Genomic DNA, 21,981 nt, shown 5'->3' with positions numbered 1-21,981 from the left:
AGCTGTTAACCTTATGGGAGTTCCCTTGTAAGTTATTTGTCATTTTTCCCTTGCTGCTTTCAATAATTTTTCTTTGTCTTTAATTTTTGCCAGTTTGATTACTATGTGTCTCGGTGTGTTTCTCCTTGGGTTTATCCTGTATGGGACTCACTGCACTTCCTGGACTTGGATGGCTATTTCCTTTCCCATGTTAGGGAAGTTTTCGACTGTAATCTTCATATATTTTCTCTGGTCCTTTCTCTCTCTCTTCTCCTTCTGGGACCCCTATAATGCGAATGTTGTTGCATTTAATGTTGTCCCAGAGGTCTCTTAGGCTGTCTTCATTTCTTTTCATTCTTTCTTCTTTATTCTGTTACGCAGCAGTGAATTCCACTATTGTGTCTTCCAGGTCACTTATCCGTTCTTCTGCCTCAGTTATTCTGCTATTGATTCCTTCTAGTGTAGTTTTCATTTCAGTTATTGTATTGTTCATATCTGTTTGTTTGTTCTTTAATTCTTCTAGGTCTTTGTTAAACATTTCTTGCATCTTCTCGATCTTTGCCTCCATTCTTTTTCCGAGGTCCTGGATCATCTTCACTATCATTATTCTGAATTCTTTTTCTGGAAGGTTGCCTATCTCCACTTCATTTAGTTGTTTTTCTGGGGTTTTATCTTGTTCCTTCATCTGGTACATATCCCTCTGCCTTTTCATCTTGTCTGTCTTTCTGTGAATGTGGTTTTTGTTCCACAGGCTGCAGGATTGTAGTTCTTCTTGCTTCTGCTGTCTGTCCTCTGGCAGATGAGGCTATCCATCCTGTGGTTTAGTAAGCCCTCCAGGTGATTCTCAAGCTCGCTCAAGTTTGAGAACCACTCTGCTAGACAAAACACCAATACGTGATGAAAACTCATATTCACAGACATATGTGGATGACATAGAGAAAACAGACCTCTCTCTCCTGCCTCCCATGGACCTTCCCCTCTGGCCACATAGTTACTCAGCTCCGACTTGTATTCTTATCTTGAGCTTTACTCATGCTTTTCCCTCTACTTCAAATTTCATTTTCCTACTTCTCTCCTGGTCAGCTCCTACTCGTCCCTCAAGACCCTACATCATTTGTGTGATGGCATCTGCTAATCTTGGCAATAAGGCTAATTGCTCTGTGTTCTCATAGGGCTCTGTCTGCTTTAACAATATTCCATGTTATTTGGGTTGTGTGTTTGTTTAAGACTTTTTCAGGAGACTGTGGACCCCTTGAAATAAGAAACTTATATCTTATGGTTTTATGAGTTTTTTCAGGTATAGTTTAGGGGAGACCCCTGTCTTTCTGCCAGTCCACAAGAGGGAATAATCAGACAGCCAGAAAGGAACAGGACTGTGACAGAACCAGGCAGAAGGCTTTTTCAGCATGTCTCTTTATTTTCTACTCAAGATAACATTAATTGTTACACATTATCAGTCCCCTGTTGGTGAGGTTGTTTCATTTTGTTTTTCTGTTAAACTCTAAACTATATCAGAAATTTGAGCAGAGATTCACTAAAACTATGCAGTTCCTCTGCCACTTTCTGAGAAGAGTGGACCAAAAACATTTGTCCAGGGTAAAGCACTATGGACATGACCTGTTTACCACTTCTCTTTCTTGGGGTAACTAGACTTCATTTGTAGTCAAGATCAGTGACAATGATGAAATCCAACTGAAAAGTTTCCTTTCTTGCTTCAGAGCACTATGAGGCAGATTTCCACTGTTCCGTAACAGATATTACCATATAGCTCCCATGTAAAAATTCTTATTCTGTAAAATAAATCTGCAAAGACATCCTTTTCTCTGTTCTAGTTCTTTATGAAAACTTATATAATTTATCTTATGAGCATAGAAAGACCTAAGCCTTCCCGTACCTTACTCTTCTGGTGATAGTTTTTAATTTTAATTTAATTTAATTTAATTTTAATTTTTCTTGGTGGTATATTTTATTTTTTAATTTAAAAAATTTTTTTATTGGAGTAAAATTGCTTTACAGTGTTGTTAGTTTCTGCTGTACAATGAAGTGAATCAGCTATATGTATATCTATATCCCCTCCCTCTTGGACCTCCCTCCCACCCCTCCATCCCACCCATCTAGTTCATCACAGAGCACCGAGCTGAGCTCCCTGTGCTATACAGCAGGTTCCCACTAGCTATCTATTTTACACATGGTAGTGTATTTATGTCAAACCTAATCTCCCAGTTCGTCCCACCCTCCCCTTCCCCACTGTGTCCACATGTCTGTTCTCTACATCTACGTCTCTATTCCTGCCCTGCAGATAGGTTCATCTGTACCATTTTTCTAGATTCCACATATATGCGTTAATATACAATATTTGTTTTTCTCTTTCTGGCTTACTTCACTCTGTATGACAGACTCTAGGTCCATCCACCTCACTACAAATAACTCAATTTCGTTTCTTTTTATGTCTGAGTAATATTCCATTGTATATATGTGCCCCATCTTCTTTATCGATTCATCTGTTGATGGACACTTAGGTTGCTTCCATGTCCTGGCTATTGTAAATAGAGCTGCAATGAACATTGTGGTACATGACTCTTTTTGAATTATGGTTTTCTCAGGGTATATGCCCAGTAGTGGGATTGCTGGGTCGTATGGTAGTTCTATTTTTAGTTTTTTAAGGAAGCTCCCTACTGTTCTCCATAGTGGCTGTATCAATTTACAGCCCCACTAGCAGTGCAGACGGGTTCCCTTTTCTCCACACCCTCTCCAGCATTTATTGTTTGTAGATTTTTTGATGATGGCCATTCTGACCGGTGTGAAGTGATACCTCATTGTAGTTTTGATTTGCATTTCTCTAATAATTAATGATGTTGAGCAGCTTTTCATGTGCCTCTTGGCCATCTGTGTGTCTTCTTTGGTGAAATGATAGCGTTTTTAAATCTACATGTTCTCAGATGAAAGAAGCATCGTCTCATGGCCAAAGGCCTAGAATGCCCTGGGATTGCTTCAGTAAGATGTTCAGTTCTGAACTGAATGCTTTGGGAAGGATTAGTAGGTATATAATAGAAAACTCATGAATGAGTTTCTGGGCTCAGCAGACTAGGTTCCAGGAATGAAAAAGTATCCAAGATATTTTACCAGATACTTTTTTAAATTTAGTTTTCTCATCTATGTCATGTTTCCTTTGGCAGATATGCCCGTGTTACCTACCTTTATATTAATGTCCACTTACTTAACCCTTTCTTTTTCCTTTCTCTCATAGACTAAAAAAAGAGTAATTGTTCTCTCCCATCACTATCCACTCTGTTCCATGAGAGAAGAAAGCTAAATAGGGTGAAGTAACTCCCTAGGCACAGAAGAACCACTACACTCTCCAGAAGAAGTAATTTGGTCTACTTGGTAGTAGATAGAAATTAACTCACCAAAGAACACCAGGGAATCAGACCCAGTTATGTCAGCAGGACTTTAGTTAACATCCTGATTCTAGAAGCTTCTTTAACATTTAAACTTTATGGATACCTATAATTCATTTTAAAGGTAATATTTCTAAGCTTTAGACTGAGTACCCATAAATGAATACAGTTGTGTCCAATGTGTGTTTGTAAATTACTTGGAAATTGTCCTCCTATTTAAAGTGAAAGAAAATATAGAAATGTCTTAGATTTATTACATCATTAACCTTTTCTAAACAATTACCTCAGTGCAGGGTTGTTTTGTGGTTGTGGCAGGATATTATGAGGGTTTTTTGGGGAGTGGGAGATAGAATAAAGTTGTTGTTCTGCATTTACAACATCTATAATTAAAACAAGCCAGAGGAAATTAGCTACATGGCTGTTATGATTTCTAGTGTATTATCAAAAGTAATTGTGGCACTTTGCCATATGTTCTTGCCTTCTTATAGATTGCTATTGGGATAAGATGAGACTTGACATCAACTAATTGCTTATTTCTAATTCACAATCTTGAACTACAGTGTTTCTCTAGAGGAAAAAAAATAGCTCTGTGACAAAGAGATTCAGGAAATAAGAGCTTTTCTAACTTTTAACTCTATACATAATACAGACAAATTGTATAAATAAATATAACCAGATGTGTGTTGATCCATGGGAAGATAGTTGCCTATTTTAAGAATAAAAATGTATTCTGTTTGTTTAGAGCCATTCAAAATGATGAAAGGTATTAGTTCTGAGTTGACTGAGGAGGAATAAATAAGTTAATACCTAGCTGGAGAATAATTTCATTGCTTAGCTATTCTATTCAGAGCATTCCAGTATGTTTCTCAATCCAAATAGCTCACATATGCCTTAATGAGTTAATTATTGTGTTGTATTACCTGTAGCCCAAGTCAGAATTCACTTGCTTTCTGTCTGAGAGGTAGGGGAGGAATGGGGGGGCAGTAAAAAAAAAAAAAGAACATAAATTCAGACAGATCTGTACTGTAATCCTGCTTCTGCCACATGAGAGCTGTGGGATTTGGACAAGTTATTTCATCTCTCCAAATTATAGTTTCCTCAGTTGGGGGCTGAGAAAGCCTACTTTGTAGAGTTGATGTAAAGGATTTATAAGGGGTGTTAAGTATTAGTTTCCTGCCCCATTTCATCCCTCTACTCCACCCTCACCCCCCCGCCCCCACCATCATGGCTCTGCAATAATAAATGTTGCAGTGTTGAAAAGGCCCATCTGGTCTTTCTCAGATAAGGTTAGTTATTTTCAAACAGGCTGATTCCTGCACATAATACATAATACAAAATGGAAAGTACCCTCAACATTTCATATGTGGTTGTCTCTATGAATTAAATGTGCAATCTAGAATTTACATATAAAGACCTTTCAAGATTACCATTGGCAGTGACCTCCTGAAAGATGTCTCATGTAGGAAATGCTCACCCAATTATGAGCAATGAAGCAGTATAACAATATCTGAAAAAGTATTGCAACACAGTATGGGTCTTTTAAATGAATTTTAGATATATTAGTAAAAAAGAAAACTCAGCCTGTCTAAGGACTGATTTTATCTTCCGTCACCAACATTATGAAGGCATGCCATTCTTTTTTGTAACTCAAATACTAAGCCAAATGAATACAGACATTAGTTCCCCACTGGGTCCGTGGCATCTTAACTTTAAAAACATCCAATGCAGTATTACTCTACCTACCCTTTCTCAGTGTTTTGTGTCCTTTAAAACTTACTCCTGCATATTTTGGGAATGCCTAATAGGATATATTTTAGGTAGGAGTGTCCTGATCCTATATGCAGCTTTGGTATCAATGCCTTAGCCTTGTCATTGTACTTTACTTGGCACCAAGAGGTGAGTGTGTGAACATGTGTGTTTGAAACACAGCATATATAATGTTTGTCTTGCTCCTTATGAAACTTAAAATAACATTTTTATCTTTAAAATGCTTTTGTGAGTAGTTATCACTTGGCCGAATTCTACCTTCCGAAGGTAGAGCAAGAGAAGGATGAAACTGAGTCACACATGCAGCTGTTTCTATGATTTATGAGCGCTGCAGGAGCATAGCATCCCTCTTCCTTACGTCCTCTCTGTTTCTGGAGCCACCGCTTTTTTGGTTCATGAATGGCTGGGGCTGCCTGTCAGCCAAACTTCCTGTTTCCATTCTCTCCCTGCTGCCATTTACCCTGAAAACTGCCCCCTAAATAATCATTTTCAAATCCTTTTTTGACTCTGTCATGCCTGCACCGGAACCTGCAGTGGGTTCTTATCATTATAGGATCACATGTAATCTCCAGGCTGCTTTCAAAGCTCTCAATGTCCACTCTGTACCCTTTGAACCCAGTTGTTGACCCTTCACAGCACCACTACCTCTTAGATCCTGCCTACATTTCTGGCTCTCATCCCTGTGCATTTGGTATTCATTTTCCTTGAAATGGCCCCACGTCTTCTTGGCTATCAAGCTTGGAGTCGTGGAGGAAGGGGAGAGGGGTCCGGAGGGATACAGTTGTAATGAGAGCTCTCAATAGATCAGGCATTAAGTTAGCATTTAGATGCTCTACCCACATCACTTCATCTGATCTTCGCCTAAACCTTATAAGGTAGATATTATTAGCCCTATTTATGGTTGGAAAAACACAGGCTTTGAAGTATTTTATAATTTGCGCCAAATCACAAAACTAGCCACTGGGGGAATTTTAGAATCTTAAGGGATCTTATAGCACTAAAGACTGGGCCCTTTCCACCGTGCAATACTTTGTCCCAATCTGTGTTAGTTACCCCCATCCGCTCCAGGCTTTAAGACGTACTCATGTCTTTATGTACTCTTTAGTTATGTGGACCTTTGTAACTCTTCCTCAACTGCTTCAAATCAGATTCCCCACGTAGAGTATAAACTCTAAACATAAAACAAACATTAAAAAATCATCCCCCAAACCCTCCCTTTGATCCTTCATCCCCCTTCAGGTGCTATCTTTTTTTTCAATCTAAACTTGGTAAACTTTTCAATAGTTCTGTGTGTTCAGTTAACCTCCTTAAGTCTTCTTACTCTTACATCTATTTCTTCCTCTCCTCTGAAACTGTTCTTATCAAGGTGACCAATGACCTTCCTTGTTGCCACATCCAGTAGACAGTGTTCTGTTCTAATGTGACCAATCTCTTAACAGTGTGAGACACTGTTGCCGGCTCCTTTCTTTTTGAAACCCTCCCTCCTCTCTTGGTTGCTATGACACCGTAATTTCTTAGTTTTTCTCCTACTTCTTTGGCTCCTCCTTTTCTGTCTCCTTTGCTAGGTTGTCTACCCCTACCTATCTCTGAATGTTGGCAGTCCTCAGGACGTGGTCCAAGGGCCCTTTTTCTTCTCTCTCCCTAGGTATGCTTACCCATTCCTATGGTCTTAGTATCAGTAAGCCAAATGATCCCAAATTCTTAAAGTCAGCCCAGACCCCCCGCTCTGAGTTTCACATATGTATTTGAAATCTCCACTTGAATGATTCACAGTCATTTTAAAGCATGACATGTGACTAGAACAGAAAACTGACTTTTCCCACAGCTTTCACCATTTCAGTAAATGACACTACCATGTGTTGTTCAAGTCAAGAATTTGGAGTTACCATTGAGATATCCCTTTCCTTTATTCTCATCATCCAGTCCATTAGTACGTGTAAGAAATCCAACATCCAAATTGTATCTCACATCAGTCCACTTCTCTCCTTCTACAGTCACCCTAGTCCAGGCCACCTTTATCTCTTGCCTGGATTAGAGGCCCTGGCCTCTAACTAGTCTTTTTGTTTCCTCTCCTGCCTTCGTTAATCTCCACATAGCAATGTAGTGATTTATTTAAAGCCTAAATGATAGCATGTCACCACCCAGCTTTAAAAGCTTCTATTGTTTTCCATGGCTCTTGAAATAAAATTCAAACTCCTTACCATGGGACTTCAAGGCCCCACGTTATCTGAAGCCTCTCTTACCTCATCTCCAGCCACATTTCTTTCTCGGGAAGTTTTAGCCAAGATCTTTCCTATCACAGAGCTGATGCAAAGGTCTGCCCTGTTACTTGGGAGGACTTCTGTGCCCTTGGGTTTTCCTATAACTGGTGTCTTCTCATCTTTCAAGTCTCAGCTGACACTGAACCTTCTCTCATAGATGTTCCTTGACCACCGTAACCAAAGAACACCCATCACCACAACATGTACACTGCTACTCTTATCGTAGCCCCCCTATTTGTTACCTCCAGAGCATTTTCTTATTTTATTGAACACTTGTTTATCTGTTTACCATATTTCTCCCCTGTTCATCCTATTTCTCCCCTGTTCATCCTGTTTCTCCCGTGTTCATCCTATTTCTCCCCTGTTCATCTCATTTCTCCTTTTATCCTTTTATGCTGTGAACATCAAAAAGGCAGAGGTTTGGGGTTTTTTCACCACTGCAGGCCTGGGTGCTAATATATTAAATATTAGTGGGAGGGAGGAAGGAAAGAAGAAGGGAGGGGAGAAGGGAGGGAGGAGTGAAGGAAGGAATTAAGGCCTGGGACTACACCTTTCTTACATCATATGTATTCCCACAGCTCCTATTGAAATCTTGGACTTAAAATAGGCACCTAATATATGTTTGTGTGATGAATAAGTATGCAGACTCTTTTGCACTGTGACAGAATAAAAAGAAACTAGGAAAAACAAGATACAGAAGTGAAAAGATATGTCCCTTATCCAATCTAGTATATCTGAAATGAGCTCTTCAATTTAAAAAAGGTAATTTTCAGAATAGAGTAAAGCAGAGGGTCAGACAAGAAGAGAAAGCATCACGTGTTACCGGAGTTTGGGATTGCTTAAGGCAGTCTGACAAATGGGATTTTGCTCCGTTTCCTCTGGGGTAATCCACCCTAGGCCGGGCATTTTTAAAGATTGGATTTTGAAATAAAGCTTTGCACCTGGGAATGTACTGAGGCAGGAGAACATATCCCTTCTCTCCACTGTTCTGGTGCTTAAATGTGAGAATTTTTGAACAAGATATGAAAGCAAAGACAACAAACCCTGCAGGATAATAGTCTCTGAGGACCTTAATAACAGCCATTTTTAAAGCAAAGCCTGTGGACTCCTAAATCCATAGCTGCTCGTTTAAGATGCATTGCGATGCAGTGGACCTGAAAGCACACTCCTTATCTACCTAGAGCAACCAGGCTCCAAGCCAAACGGCAGTCCTCAAATTAACTCTTGTTTATCTCGGGATGGCAACTCTCCTGCTTTTAGAAGAATTGCAATGGCCACATATAGAAGAGAAAAAAGGAGTCACGCACACTGTGAATCTGTATCCAACTGCATTTCCTGTGCGAGTTAGGAACCTCTGGCGGTTAGATTAGAATCCTTATAAAGTCAAGATTGTGGGTCCAGTTCCTTTATATGGGTGCTTCTCAAAAATCCATTAGGAAGGATAATTCTGTTTTGTTTTCCTAGTTTTAATTTCCAGTCCATAACAGACTGATACTTTTGTAACACGCAATAAATTACTTTTAAAAATTACAAAAATCAGACACAAAATGCAAGCCCATGCTTTTTATTTTTAGACTGCTATAAACGTTTCTAAAGATTTACTCTCAATTTCTGTTCTCATGATGGAGTGTGTGTGTGTGTACTCCAAAACCTCAAGTATTTAGAGCCCATGTTTAACAAATCATTTTGGGTAACCAAGCTAAGGGAGTTTTACTTTTGCATGTTTGTTTTTGTTTTATTTAACTTCTTTAAAGCATCAACACCTTTTGAGAATAACTATGTTGGGTAAATTCATTTAAAGAGTTCTACATACACTGCTTTCTTCTTAGAGTTCACTGAACATAAATCTGCCTTTTTCTGGCTCGTTCAGGATCATTAACATTAATTATTTTGCTTTGCTTTAAAGTTAGGTGATGCCTTCAAGGGCTAATAATATATGTAGGGCTATTAGTTTTCACACTTGTGTGACCCTGGTCAACTCTGAGTGCCTGCAGCTCCTTTTACACCTTTCTGGTTCTCTGTCAGGTGTCACTTCTTGCTGCTCTCAGTTTAGCCCTTAAGGATAACGTGTCTCCATTTTGGATCTTCTGTTTCTGACCTTTTAAGTTCTTAGAAATCAGATCATCACTTTTCTTTTTTTTTTTCCTATTAAGCTTATTTGAATTAGGCAAAAATTACCAGTAAAGAGGAACTAATGACCTTATCATTATTCACATACTAATTGCTTTCAGAAAAGATTAGAGATGGTGTGTCCGTAATGATTAATTTTGTGGGGAGATTTGGTCACTTATTCTTCCTACATCTTTTTGTTTGTTTTATTGCCTACTCCTCAGTTATATTCAAGATAAGGAGGTTATCATTTGATGAATTCTTTTTTAGAGACAGATAATTCCATATACATAGGAAAGAGAATATGTGGAATCTATTATCCCTGATGTTTTGGAATAGTATCATAACCATTTGTTTGGATAATAAAAAGAGGTGTGTAGCAGTAACTAATTCTTGGCATCTTCCTTCTTTATTTTTCGTCTTATAGAAGTAAGACTTTCATAACTTTTCATATTCTTCCCCGATTGTCTTACTACTTTCGATCACCATGGATCATTCTCCTTGTCAAATGAGATGGTACAAATGTAATCGATAATCTCATCTTTGTCCTTTACTTTTCTTCATAAACTTCTGTTCTCAGTAGCTTCCTGAAAGAAGGTCTTTATCCTACTTAGTTTAAGGACATCGACTATATTCTACCTGTTTCTTCTCAACACTCATTGTCCATTCCAATCAGGTCGTGCAGTTCATTGTACCTGCTCGTAATCCAAACTCCTCGCCATGTTTTTGCCATTTCCAGGCTTTTCTCACTTGGAATACCCTCTTCCTCTTCCCTTCACCTTTCTCAATCCTATCCATCCTTCAAGGCTCAAACCAAGTTCCATGACTTTGTAAAGTCTGTTTCTATCACTTTTTTCCCACATTGATTCTCTTATAATAGAAATCCTTACATTAGCTATTACTTATTAAAGGCTTATTGTGTTCTAGATGATGTTCAAAGTATTTTACAAAGATTATGCCACATAATATTCCAAATTACCCAGCAGGTAGGTATTATTATTTAATATTTAGTGAATCCAAGGAGACTAAAGAGTCTTTAAACTTATGCAGCTAATAAGGAAAAGAGAAGGAAGAGACTAGGACTATGTCTGTTTAACTGCACTTTCCCATTAGTTTTCCCTGGAGGCTGAGAAAGGGGACTTATGACAGAAGTAGGCTAGATGCTCAGAAAAGAAGGATGGTGAGATTCGAAAATGCTCTCCAGGAAACACAATACTCCCTACTCCTAAAACTGCTTCGTAAGCATAGAAGCATGCTGCGTGCCTCACATCTGAACTTTCTTGATGTTCACAGTTGAAATTGGCTCCATAATTATACATAACTCTAGGCTCTATGTCTCTTTCTGAGGGGAGGGGCTGCATATTATTTTTCCATTGGCACCCATTTTCTCAATTATTTTATGCTCTCTCTCTTGTATTGGATATATCTGCCCACTACTTTAGATATGTTTAACAGTCTCCATATTAATAAGACCGTAAAGTTACTCTTTGAGTACTGGAAACAATGTTAGTCTGCCTTGTGCTAGATTTGCTGAAATTTAAGCAGGAATATTATTAATAGGAAACATTTTTTAATTAATAGGAAAAAACTCAGAGGTGATATAGCCTAGTGGGTAAGAGCCTGGTCCCTGGAGTCCGACGGCCTCGGTTTGAAATCTCGCTGCGTGGATTATTAGCTGTGTGACCTTGTGCATTTTTGCCCGAACCTCTCTGTAATTTCATTCTCTTATGTGTGAAGAGAAGATATTAATAATGCCTACCCTAGAGAGTCACTGAGAGGATTAAATGAGCTCATGTATATACAGTGCTTTAGACAGTGTCTGTTGTAAAGGAAGTCTTATGTATGTTGTTGCTGTTGCTGCTGCTTCTGTTGTTATGTAACAAATCCTTGTTCCCTATTCATTAGTTATTGTTCTTCCTAAAGAATACAGTCACAAAAAGAAGAGAAAACTTACATTGAACGTCGCAACTAAGGCTTGAGTGATCTTTTCTAGTTAGGTCAGAAGTGAAATAAAACTACTTAAAAATATCTGTGAAAATTACTTTTTGTCCAGATTGGGTCTCCTCTGAGAATTCGATTCTCCGTTCGAACCTCCTGCTTTTCTGGGGCCCCTGAGTCTAAGGTTAATCTTAGGATAAATGCCATCATGGTAATTTTATGCAAATATGAGTGTGTTCCTTCCTACCTGCCCTGTCAATGTCTCCCTCCCCACCTAGGACTCATGCTGCCTACTTGTACTAAAAAATCTCCACTACAGCAGTCTAACTTCCTAAAGAAAGCCTTACGGTCCTCACCGATACTCACCTCCATTTTAGAGCAACCTACCTGAGTCCTGTAGCTTGACGGAATCCCTGCCAGCCCGCCAGCCCAAAGGAGCATGGTCAAACTACTTTTATGCTGATATGTCAGGTCATTACTTCCTGTAATGTTCACATGACTCTTAGACAAAGGAGTGAATTACTGATGGGAGAATTTCTGTTCTGGCAGCGGGGATATTTTGTAGCAGACTTTTTCAGTGCAAATAATTTTTGCTCACAGGTGGTCCCAGCTGCCCAATTGCAAAATGAAAAGTGAAAAGGGTAGTCAGGATTCCATTTTTCATTTTGAACAAACCAATCCATGTGGGTAAATTTTAATCAAAATCAGTAATGCCGTCTTTCCGTGTGCTTTAACCTCAGTAGTTGTTTTTTCCCCTTGTTAGCAGTAGCCTTGTTCAGCTTCAATAACTACTGTCTGTTATAGTCAGTGCTTATAGCAGCAAATGGTGTGTGGAGACAGCCTGAGATCTTCCAGAGTCAAAAGAACTGGATGCGTTGCCCACATTTAACACTTTTGGCAAGTCAGTTAAACATCTCTGAGCCTCGGTGCTCTCATCTGTAAAACAGAGAAAATATTATGTACTTCACTGGGTAAGGAGTAGGAATAACTAAAGCAATACATGTGTAAGTGCTTTGTAAACTGTAAAGCCCTTTACTATACATGTGTCATTTGTTGCTGTACACTACCATCATAAACTAGAGAAGTAATACTGAGTTAAGAGCTACCTTCTTGCCAATGCTAAGACTTTACTTCAGCTACTTCTGAATTTCCAAGGGGAGAAATTTTAATCCGAGTATGTATGAGGTTTGGCAGGAAATTCTCAAGGTGTAGTTGATAATATGAATGACTTAAATAAAAAGTGCCTACGAGATTTTAGAAAAAGTAAAGGCATAACTGTCTCTTGCCTTCCTCTTAGATTTCCCACAGTGCTAAGGCTAGACAAATAACCAGTCCTCAACAAGCACTGGTTTATCAATTTTATATTCATTTCTTTCTCGATGATACAACAGAGATGTTTAAATTCAGGGCAATGTAAGTGACAAAGATGAAAATTAGCAAATTTCATGAATCAACATCCTATTTATGCTTGGGAAGACCTCTCATTTATTCAGCAAAGTATTGATGACTTCACGATACCATAATCTTAAGGAACTATTGATTAAGCCTGGGTCTCTGCTATAAATGCAGGACATAAAAATTCAAATGTACTATAATTTATATGCATGCTAATGTAGGAAGCTGATTGTATTAGTCAAAATATCTTAATTTTGTTGACAACAAAAGGTTTGGTCTTAATTCCTTAAGTGTGTACTCTGAGGCCAAGTTTTAGGTAGCAAACAAATCACATACAACAAGAAAAGTAAAGTAAAAGAGAGAAGTGGGGGCATTATCTTGATAACTTGGATCTGTTTGGTTTTTATTCCTGAATTATTTAGATATATTAACCTCGATTTTCTCTTTCACTGAAGAAGTAGCAAATTCAGCAGGGTATGTTTTTCCATGTAGGTACACAAAGATAAATTGGATATATACTTGATCAAGCTCCATTCAGCAAGAAGCCCAATACTGGTTTTCTACCACATCAGCTAGTTTCAGAATCAGGCTATTTCCTTCCAAAACAAGCCTGTTTTTGATGGGATAAAGATAGATGCTCCTCGATATGTTTTAGTATTTCTATTCTTTCAACTCCAGATGGGGTTGATCCATATTCCCCTCCTGTCTTGCAGTCGAAGGGAATGAGACAGAATTCTCTTTAGAGTCCATCGGTGATACTTTGGCTGCCAGAAATAGTGACAGGAGACATTCATCGTCCATCTCCCTGCATCTAAGAGGGTGCAACTGAAAACACAGGCCACTTCTTCAGACTTTGTAACATGTTATTGCTGCCACTTTTCCTTCCTTACTTTAGAAGAGTAATTTAATTCAATTTTAGAAAGGGGGGGGGGACTTTTCTAGTTACACAGATCAATCCAATTGTTCGGAGCTTCAGAATGAATTTTTAAACTTGTTAAACAGAAGCATACAAATCTCTAAAAGCAAGTCAGATAATGTACAAAGCCTCCATTCATTGTGTAGGCAGAAAGGAATGCTGGTACCCGGCAGCTCTCTAAGGAATGTTCCTTTGGCTTTGACCGTTCTGCTGGGAACAAGGAGGGAAACACATATAGAAAATGAATTTATAATGTCTCTGGCTTATAATGGCAAAATGATAAGAAAAGTTGGCTGTTTAATATAAACTGTCAGTTGCATATTCCAGGCCTCCTCTCTTTGAGGTCCCTCCCACATCCACAGGCCTGGCTACCGTTTAGTGAGGAGTACAAAGTGGCTGTTTATTATTATTGACTGGTGAGGCCTGTGGTCTGAAATTCATTCTGTCAACAGAATGTAAGCAAAGTTGGCATTTTAAAGCAGGGCTCTTTCAGTCGCTGGGTTTTCTCAGGATTGCTATGCAACAGGATCAGTGCTGTAGTCCCCGGTTCAAGCTGAAAATGTTACACAGGAAGACATACCATGTAAAGGTCAGATTCTTCTACTATGATAATTTTCTTGATCTGTGTATATACAAATGAGGTTAAAGTCATCACTTCTTATCAAAGTCCTATGGACTTTCCACCTGTTGAGCCTAAAAATGTGATGGTATTTTAAATGGGAAGCCTTACTAACAAATGTATGGTGCTGTAATAAATGTATGATGCTATTTTACCAAGGTGAACTTAATGTGTATTGTCAAGAAGATTCTCTCCTGTGATCAAATCCCATTAATGTGCGGGTGCTATGGACCAAGTACAGGCTTGTTTATTAGTCTCTCCATGCTTTTGTGGTCCGAGTCAATTCTACAGATTACTGCGTGCTTGGAAAATATGACTTGACCCATAGTGTAATACAGTGATTGGCACTGGGGTGCACTTTATCACGGAGTTTTATTTCCTGTCGCTTCCACGAAACAATGTATTTTGTCCATGGACTAGAAGATATAAGTTATGAAATTTATAAAGTTATAAATGTATTATGTTCCGATTCATAATCTCAAGGAATAAATTTATTATACCTAATAAGATGCCCACTTTCAATCTACATAACGACATAAAGAGATGATACACCAAGAAAAGTGAGTTGGAGGTGTATCTTCTTGTTAGTTGAACCAATTGAAATCCCTTTTGAACTAATAGTCTATTTTTTGCCGTTCTCCAAATTCACAGTCACAGCCGGTCTCTTTTGTTTGCTAATTCTGCATGTATTCTTCTTCCTGATGCCCTGTAGGACCTCCAAGGAGAAATCGAAGCTCACACAGATATCTATCACAACCTGGATGAAAACGGCCAAAAAATCCTGAGATCCCTGGAAGGTTCTGATGATGCGGTTCTGTTACAAAGACGTTTGGATAACATGAACTTCAAGTGGAGCGAGCTGAGGAAAAAGTCTCTCAACATTAGGTAAGAAAAGATCCGGAACAAAAAAAAAAGGCCAGAAATGAATTAAAATGGCAACGCTCCCCTCACTTTCCTAGCACAGGTAGCTAATATCTCATACGTTTATGTAAATCCCCCAATTTCAGAATGACTTATTTTATTTTGAATAAATGAATCATTTATTTGCTCGGTATGGAGATGATACTTGAGAGTTCAGGTGAGATTAGAATGGTGCTATGTTATAACCACGGGAGACATACTTATTAAGACATTAGAGTGAATTCAAATGAGGAGCACAGCTATCCTGATTTCATAGTGTTCTCTCTTGGTTTATCACAGGGTTATTCAAAAAATGATAAAACTAACGTCTGTTTATTATGGAATTCTTTCTTTGGCATTATTCTAAATGCGTAAGTGAGGACATTCTTTAAATACCCGTAACACATTATAATTAACATTTTAAAGGAGACCTCGCCATAGCTCCCACAGCCAAGGAGAGATTATAACAAGTGCCTGCCTTTTGCTTCCTCTCAGATTGTGTTACCATATACCCCGTAAACTAAGCCTTTAGCTGTTCTGTACACACCTGTTTTGTACTTTGCCCGTTTGTGCATAGCAACGTTCTCCTGAGAAGTTAATGAAGGTGTCTCAGCCTTGTTGTAAGGAGGGCAGAGTGAAGCTCTTGCTGTACCTGTTTTGCACTAGTTCGGTGGAGGGGCAAAGAGCACAGAGAGGAAGTGAAATGCCCAGGGTCACCTAAGTGGCATAGGAGGTACAGGGAGTGGAAGTCAGGCTTCCTGCTTTCTAATCAGTTGCTTTGCCTAATTCACGTCTCTTTATAGAAGTACCTTGTGTTTTCTTCTGTGTCTAGAGGAGCAGTGGTAGTGGAGGGAGGTAGAAGAGGGCGAGTGGAATGCCCTCAACACTGGGAGTTGTTACTACCTCTAGGTCGTAAGATTACAGGAGGGAGGTGATTTTTCTTCTTTATAGCTCTTCTAAGTTGTCCCAAATTTGGACATAGAGTATCTTTACTTCTATAAATGAGGAAAAAATGTAAATGAAATTGATTCATTTGAAAGCACTCTTGTAGAAATCTGCATGTAATATGACAGAATAATGACGATAGCGACTCACACTTACATGGTGCGTCACATACTGTGCAGTGTCATGGGCACCTTAGATTTGTCCGCCCATTTAATGCTCTCAGCAACTCTAAGAGTTAGATTCTATTATTATCCTCTCTTTGCATTTGAAGAAAGTAACACACGGAGTGGCTAAATAACTTCCCCGAGGTCACTTAGTTAGTAAGTGGCAGATCTAAGATCTGAACACAGGGAGTCTGGCTCCAGAGTCTGAGCTTTGAACAGTTGTATTATGCCGTAGAGTATAAAGGAAGAAGGAGAAGGTAAGACCCACCTAACTTTTACACATAAACACGTAATAAATGAAGGGATGAAACAGAAGAGCAGATTTCTGGGAGGAGGAAAGGATTTATTTTATTTCTGTGGTTTCCCCCCCAAGTTTGCACCCTAGCTTCCAAGACACTCATTTTTATCTCCCTATTTGATCCATGAATTTTGTATTGATGTGTCGGTGATGAGTTGTGGGCAACAACGGGCGATGGCATTTTCAAAGATAGAGAGGCTTCATTCGCGTTCTACAGCTTCACCTCTCAGAGAGGTCAGTGTATGTAGCGACACCAGCCACTTTCATAACATCTGTCATTACAAAGGAATGAAACTTGTGAGATGGGAAAGATATCGGTAGATAAAGGAAAGAAAAGAAAGTTATTCTTTTTTTCGGGAGGGAAAAAGAAAGGTGCTATAACTGTCCTGAACATCACTCAGTGCCTTTTCTCTCTTTCATGTGAACTTGATGAAATAAAAGGAGTATTGAAAGCAGCAAACAGCATGTCAGCCAAAATATGGGCTCTTCATTCTCAGCAATTTCCCGTAAGCCAGCTACTGCAGTTTAATTCTTGCTGGCATTAATCAAGTAGAAAACGGTTACCTTAGCTCATCTAAGGCACTGCAAATTCTAGAATTTAAATACTCAGATCAACGGTTTTGGTTTTTAAGTAGGCCTCTCGAATAATACAGAATGTGTTATCAACACTCACTTATAAAAAGCGAGGAAGTAATTCTTTACATCAAAGCGATTCAGTTTATTTCCTGACGCTTGGTTGAAATAAGGGTATCAGTCAATCCGTACTGAATGGCAGGGTTCAGTTGAGAGAAGCACAGTAGAGGTAGTAATGGGGGATTGTTATGAAATAGGATAGATGAACCCTGGAAGAGTTATGTACCGAACCATCAGTGACACATAAACTTGCATTGCCAATCTAGTCAGTTCCTCTGTCGCCATTATTTTATAGTGAAAAGTCATCACAATTTAAAGAAAAACTTCCAAAGGTACCCTGGAGAAACATCCCTGTGTTTACCTAAACTATGATATATTATACTAAAAAATTTCAGTTCATTATTTCATAAGAGATTCTGAAGCCATTTTTATATTTCAAAGTATAAAAACATTAGCGCTTAATTTCACAGGTATCCATTTTTTTTTTTTTTTTTTTTTTTTTTCACACACACACACTGTATTTTATTTTTACAAGACATAAATAGACTGACACCAAGCATTGTACATGGATGACCACAACAAAAGCAACAATGATTGCAATTACCAAACATGAAACACACTCATACTATGTCATAATATTGACATTCAGTCCAGTAATCCTCCACTGTAACAGCTCCTTTACTTTGCAGTGAAAATTGATTTGTATATTCTTTGCCTCTGAGTCCTTGTGGGATTTTTTTTTTTTTTTAAATTCAGACAGAAAGTCACAAAAATTATACTCATCCTCATCAGTTCACTCAGTCCCATGTAATTAATTTTTTTTTTCATCTTGATCTTTTGTTAGCACTTTTATGAGTTCATCAGTTTTTCATTAGAGTTCTGAAAATGCTTATTCATTCAGTTCAGCAGTACAGTCAGTTACCAGAAACCTGTACTTGTCAGAGTCTTTTCCATGAATTTCTTGAAGATGAAACCCTTTTATAGGAACATATTTGCAAAATCATCAGAGTACACCCAGAACTGTCTGTAAATGACAAAAGACTTAAAAATGACCACGGTTAAAGATTTGATGAAAGTTCATAATAATGCAGTTGACAAGAAAATTAGTTATTTCTGAGATATACATTTTAAAGTAATAACTAGGATTATTACTTATAACATTATACCAGAACATATAAGATTTTTAGAAATTTCATGTAATGTCTGAAACATTTATATTAACATATTTCCATACATATTTCCATACAAATACAAATATAAGATTTTTAGAAATTTCATGTAATGTCTGAAACATTTATATTAACATATTTCCATACATATTTCCATACAAATACAAATATAAGATTTTTAGAAATTTCATGTAATGTCTGAAACATTTATATTAACATATTTCCATACAAATAACCCAATGAAAGTTTAGTATTAGTTGTTTTGTTTGTTTTTTTATACTGCAGGTTCTTATTAGGCATCAGTTTCCTACACATCAGTGTATACATGTCAATCCCAATTGCCCAATCCAGCACACCACCATCCCCACCTCACCGCAGTTTTCCCCCCTTGGTGTCCATATGACCATTCTCTACATTTGTGTCTCAACTTCTGCCCTGCAAACTGGCTCATCTGTACCATTTTTCTAGGTTCCGCATACATGCATTAATATACGATATTTGTTTTTCTCTTTCTGACTTACTTCACTCTGTATGACAGTCTCTAGATCCATCCATGTCTCAACAAATGACTCAATTTCGTTCCTTTTTATGGCTGAGTAATATTCCATTGTATATATGTACCACAACTTCTTTATCCATTTGTCTGTTGATGGGCATTTAGGTTGCTTCCATGACCTGGCTATTGTAAATAGTGCTGCAATGAACATTCGGGTGCATGTGTCTTTTTGAATTACGGTTTTCTCTGGGTATATGCCCAGTAGTGGGATTGCTGGGTCATATGGTAATTCTATTTTTAGTTTTTTAAGGAACCTCCATACTGTTCTCCATAGTGGCTGTATCAATTTACATTCCCACCAACAGTGCAAGAGGGTTCCCTTTTCTCCACACCCTCTCCAGCATTTGTTGTTTGTAGATTTTCTGATGATGCCCATTCTAACAGGAGTGAGGTGATACCTCATTGTAGTTTTGATTTGCATTTCTCTAATAATTAGTGATGTTGAGCATCTTTTCATGTGCTTCGTGGCCATCTGTATGTCTTCTTTGGAGAAATGTCTATTTAGGTCTTCTGCCCATTTTTGGATTGGGGTGTTTGTTTCTTTGATATTGAGCTGAATGAGCTGTTTATATATTTTGGAGATTAATCCTTTGTCCGTTGATTCATTTGCAAATATTTTCTCCCATTCTGAGGGTTGTCTTTTCGTCTTGTTTATGGTTTCCTTTGCTGTGCAAAAGCTTTGAAGTTTCATTAGGTCCCATTTGTTTATTTTTGTTTTTATTTCCATTACTCTAGGAGGTGGATCAAAAAAGATCTTGCTGTGATTTATGTCAAAGAGTGTTCTTCCTATGTTTTCCTCTAAGAGTTTTATAGTGTCCAGTCTTATATTTAGGTCTCTAATCCATTTTGAGTTTATTTTTGTGTATGGTGTTAGGGAGTATTCTAATTTCATTCTTTTACATGTAGCTGTCCAGTTTTCCCAGCACCACTTATTGAAGAGACTGTCTTTTCTCCATTGTATATCTTTGCCTCCTTTGTCATAGATTAGTTGACCATAGGTGCGTGGGTTAATCTCTGGGCTTTCTATCTTGTTCCATTGATCTATGGTTCTGTTTTTGTGCCAGTACCATACTGTCTTGATTACTGTAGCTTTGTAGTATAGTCTGAAGTCAGGGAGTCTGATTCCTCCAGCTCCATTTTTTTCCCTCAAGACTGCTTTGGCTATTCGGGGTCTTTTGTGTCTCCATACAAATTTTAAGATGATTTGTTCTAGCTCCGTAAAAAATGCCATTGGTAATTTGATAGGGATTGCATTGAATCTGTAGATTGCTTTGGGTAGTATACTCATTTTCACAATGTTGATTCTTCCAATCCAAGAACATGGTATATCTCTCCATCTGTTGGTATCATCTTTAATTTCTTTCATCAGTGTCTTATAGTTTTCTGCATACAGGTCTTTCGTCTCCCTAGGTAGGTTTATTCCTAGGTATTTTATTCTTTTTGTTGCAATGGTAAATGGGAGTGTTTCCATAATTTCTCTTTCAGATTTTTCATCATTAGTGTATAGGAATGCAAGAGATTTCTGTGCATTAATTTTGTATCCTGCAACTTTACCATATTCATTAATCAGCTCTAGCAGTTTTCTGGTGGCAGTTTTAGGATTCTCTATGTATAGTATCATGTCATCCGCAAACAGTGACAGTTTTACTTCTTCTTTTCCAATTTGTATTCCTTTTATTTCTTTTTCTTCTCTGATTGCCGTGGCTAGGACTTCCAGAACTATGTTGAATAATAGTGGTGAGAGTGGACATCCTTGTCTCGTTCCTGATCTTAGAGGAAATGCTTTCAGTTTTTCACCATTGAGAATGATGTTTGCTGTGGGTTTGTCATATATGGCCTTTATTATGTTGAGGTAGGTTCCCTCTATGCCCACTTTCTGGAGAGTTTTTATCAGAAATGGGTGTTGAATTTTGTCAAAAGCTTTTTCTGCATCTATTGAGATGATCATATGGTTTTTATTCTTCAATTTGTTAATATGGTGTATCACATTGATTGATTTGCGTATATTGAAGAATCCTTGCATCCCTGGGATAAATCCCACTTGATCGTGGTGTATGATCCTTTTAATGTGTTGCTGGATTCTGTTTGCTAGTATTTTGTTGAGGATTTTTGCATCTATATTCATCAGTGATATTGGTCTGTAATTTTCTTTTTTTGTAGTGTCTTTGTCTGGTTTTGGTATCAGGGTGATGGTGGCCTCATAGAATGAGTTTGGGAGTGTTCCTTCCTCTGCAATTTTTTGGAAGAGTTTGAGAAGGATGGGTGTTAGCTCTTCTCTAAATGTTTGATAGAATTCACCTGTGAAGCCATCTGGTCCTGGACTTTTGTTTGTTGGAAGATTTTTAATCACAGTTTCAATTTCATTACTTGTGATTGGTCTGTTCATATTTTCTGTTTCTTCCTGATTCAGTCTGGGAAGGTTATACCTTTCTAAGAATTTGTCCATTTCTTCCAGGTTGTCCATTTTATTGGCATAAAGTTGCTTGTAGTAGTCTCTTAGGATGCTTTGTATTTCTGTGGTGTCTGTTGTAACTTCTCCTTTTTCATTTCTGATTTTATTGATTTGAGTCCTCTCCCTCTTTTTCTTGATGAGTCTGGCTAATGGCTTATCAATTTTGTTTATCTTCTCAAAGAACCAACTTTTAGTTTTATTGATCTTTGCTATTGTTTTCTTTGTTTCTATTTCATTTATTTCTGCTCTGATCTTTATGATTTCTTTCCTTCTGCTAACTTTGGGTTTTGTTTGTTCTTCTTTCTCTAGTTTCTTTAGGTGTAAGGTTAGATTGTTTACTTGAGATTTTTCTTGTTTCTTTAGGTAGGCTTGTATAGCTATAAACTTCCCTCTTAGAACCGCTTTTGCTGCATCCCATAGGTTTTGGGTCGTCGTGTTTTCATTGTCATTTGTCTCTAGGTATTTTTTGATTTCCTCTTTGA

General features: G+C 37.9%; 1 protein-coding gene across 1 annotated transcript in view; it reads left to right on the top strand.

Moving 5' to 3' along the window:
• LOC118889001 (dystrophin) overlaps nt 1–21,981 on the top strand; it is a 1,535,792-nt gene that overhangs the window by 1,314,349 nt on the left and 199,462 nt on the right. Inside the window, exon 52 of the mRNA XM_036840547.1 lies at nt 15,095–15,267. Within this exon, the coding sequence (XP_036696442.1) occupies nt 15,095–15,267 (173 nt within the window). The remainder of the gene's footprint in view (nt 1–15,094; nt 15,268–21,981) is intronic.

Source organism: Balaenoptera musculus, chromosome X (assembly GCF_009873245.2).
Source record: "Balaenoptera musculus isolate JJ_BM4_2016_0621 chromosome X, mBalMus1.pri.v3, whole genome shotgun sequence".
Classification (NCBI taxonomy): domain Eukaryota; kingdom Metazoa; phylum Chordata; class Mammalia; order Artiodactyla; family Balaenopteridae; genus Balaenoptera; species Balaenoptera musculus.
Note: the sequence above shows the minus strand (reverse complement) of the source record. Positions and strands in the feature narration are given on the sequence as shown.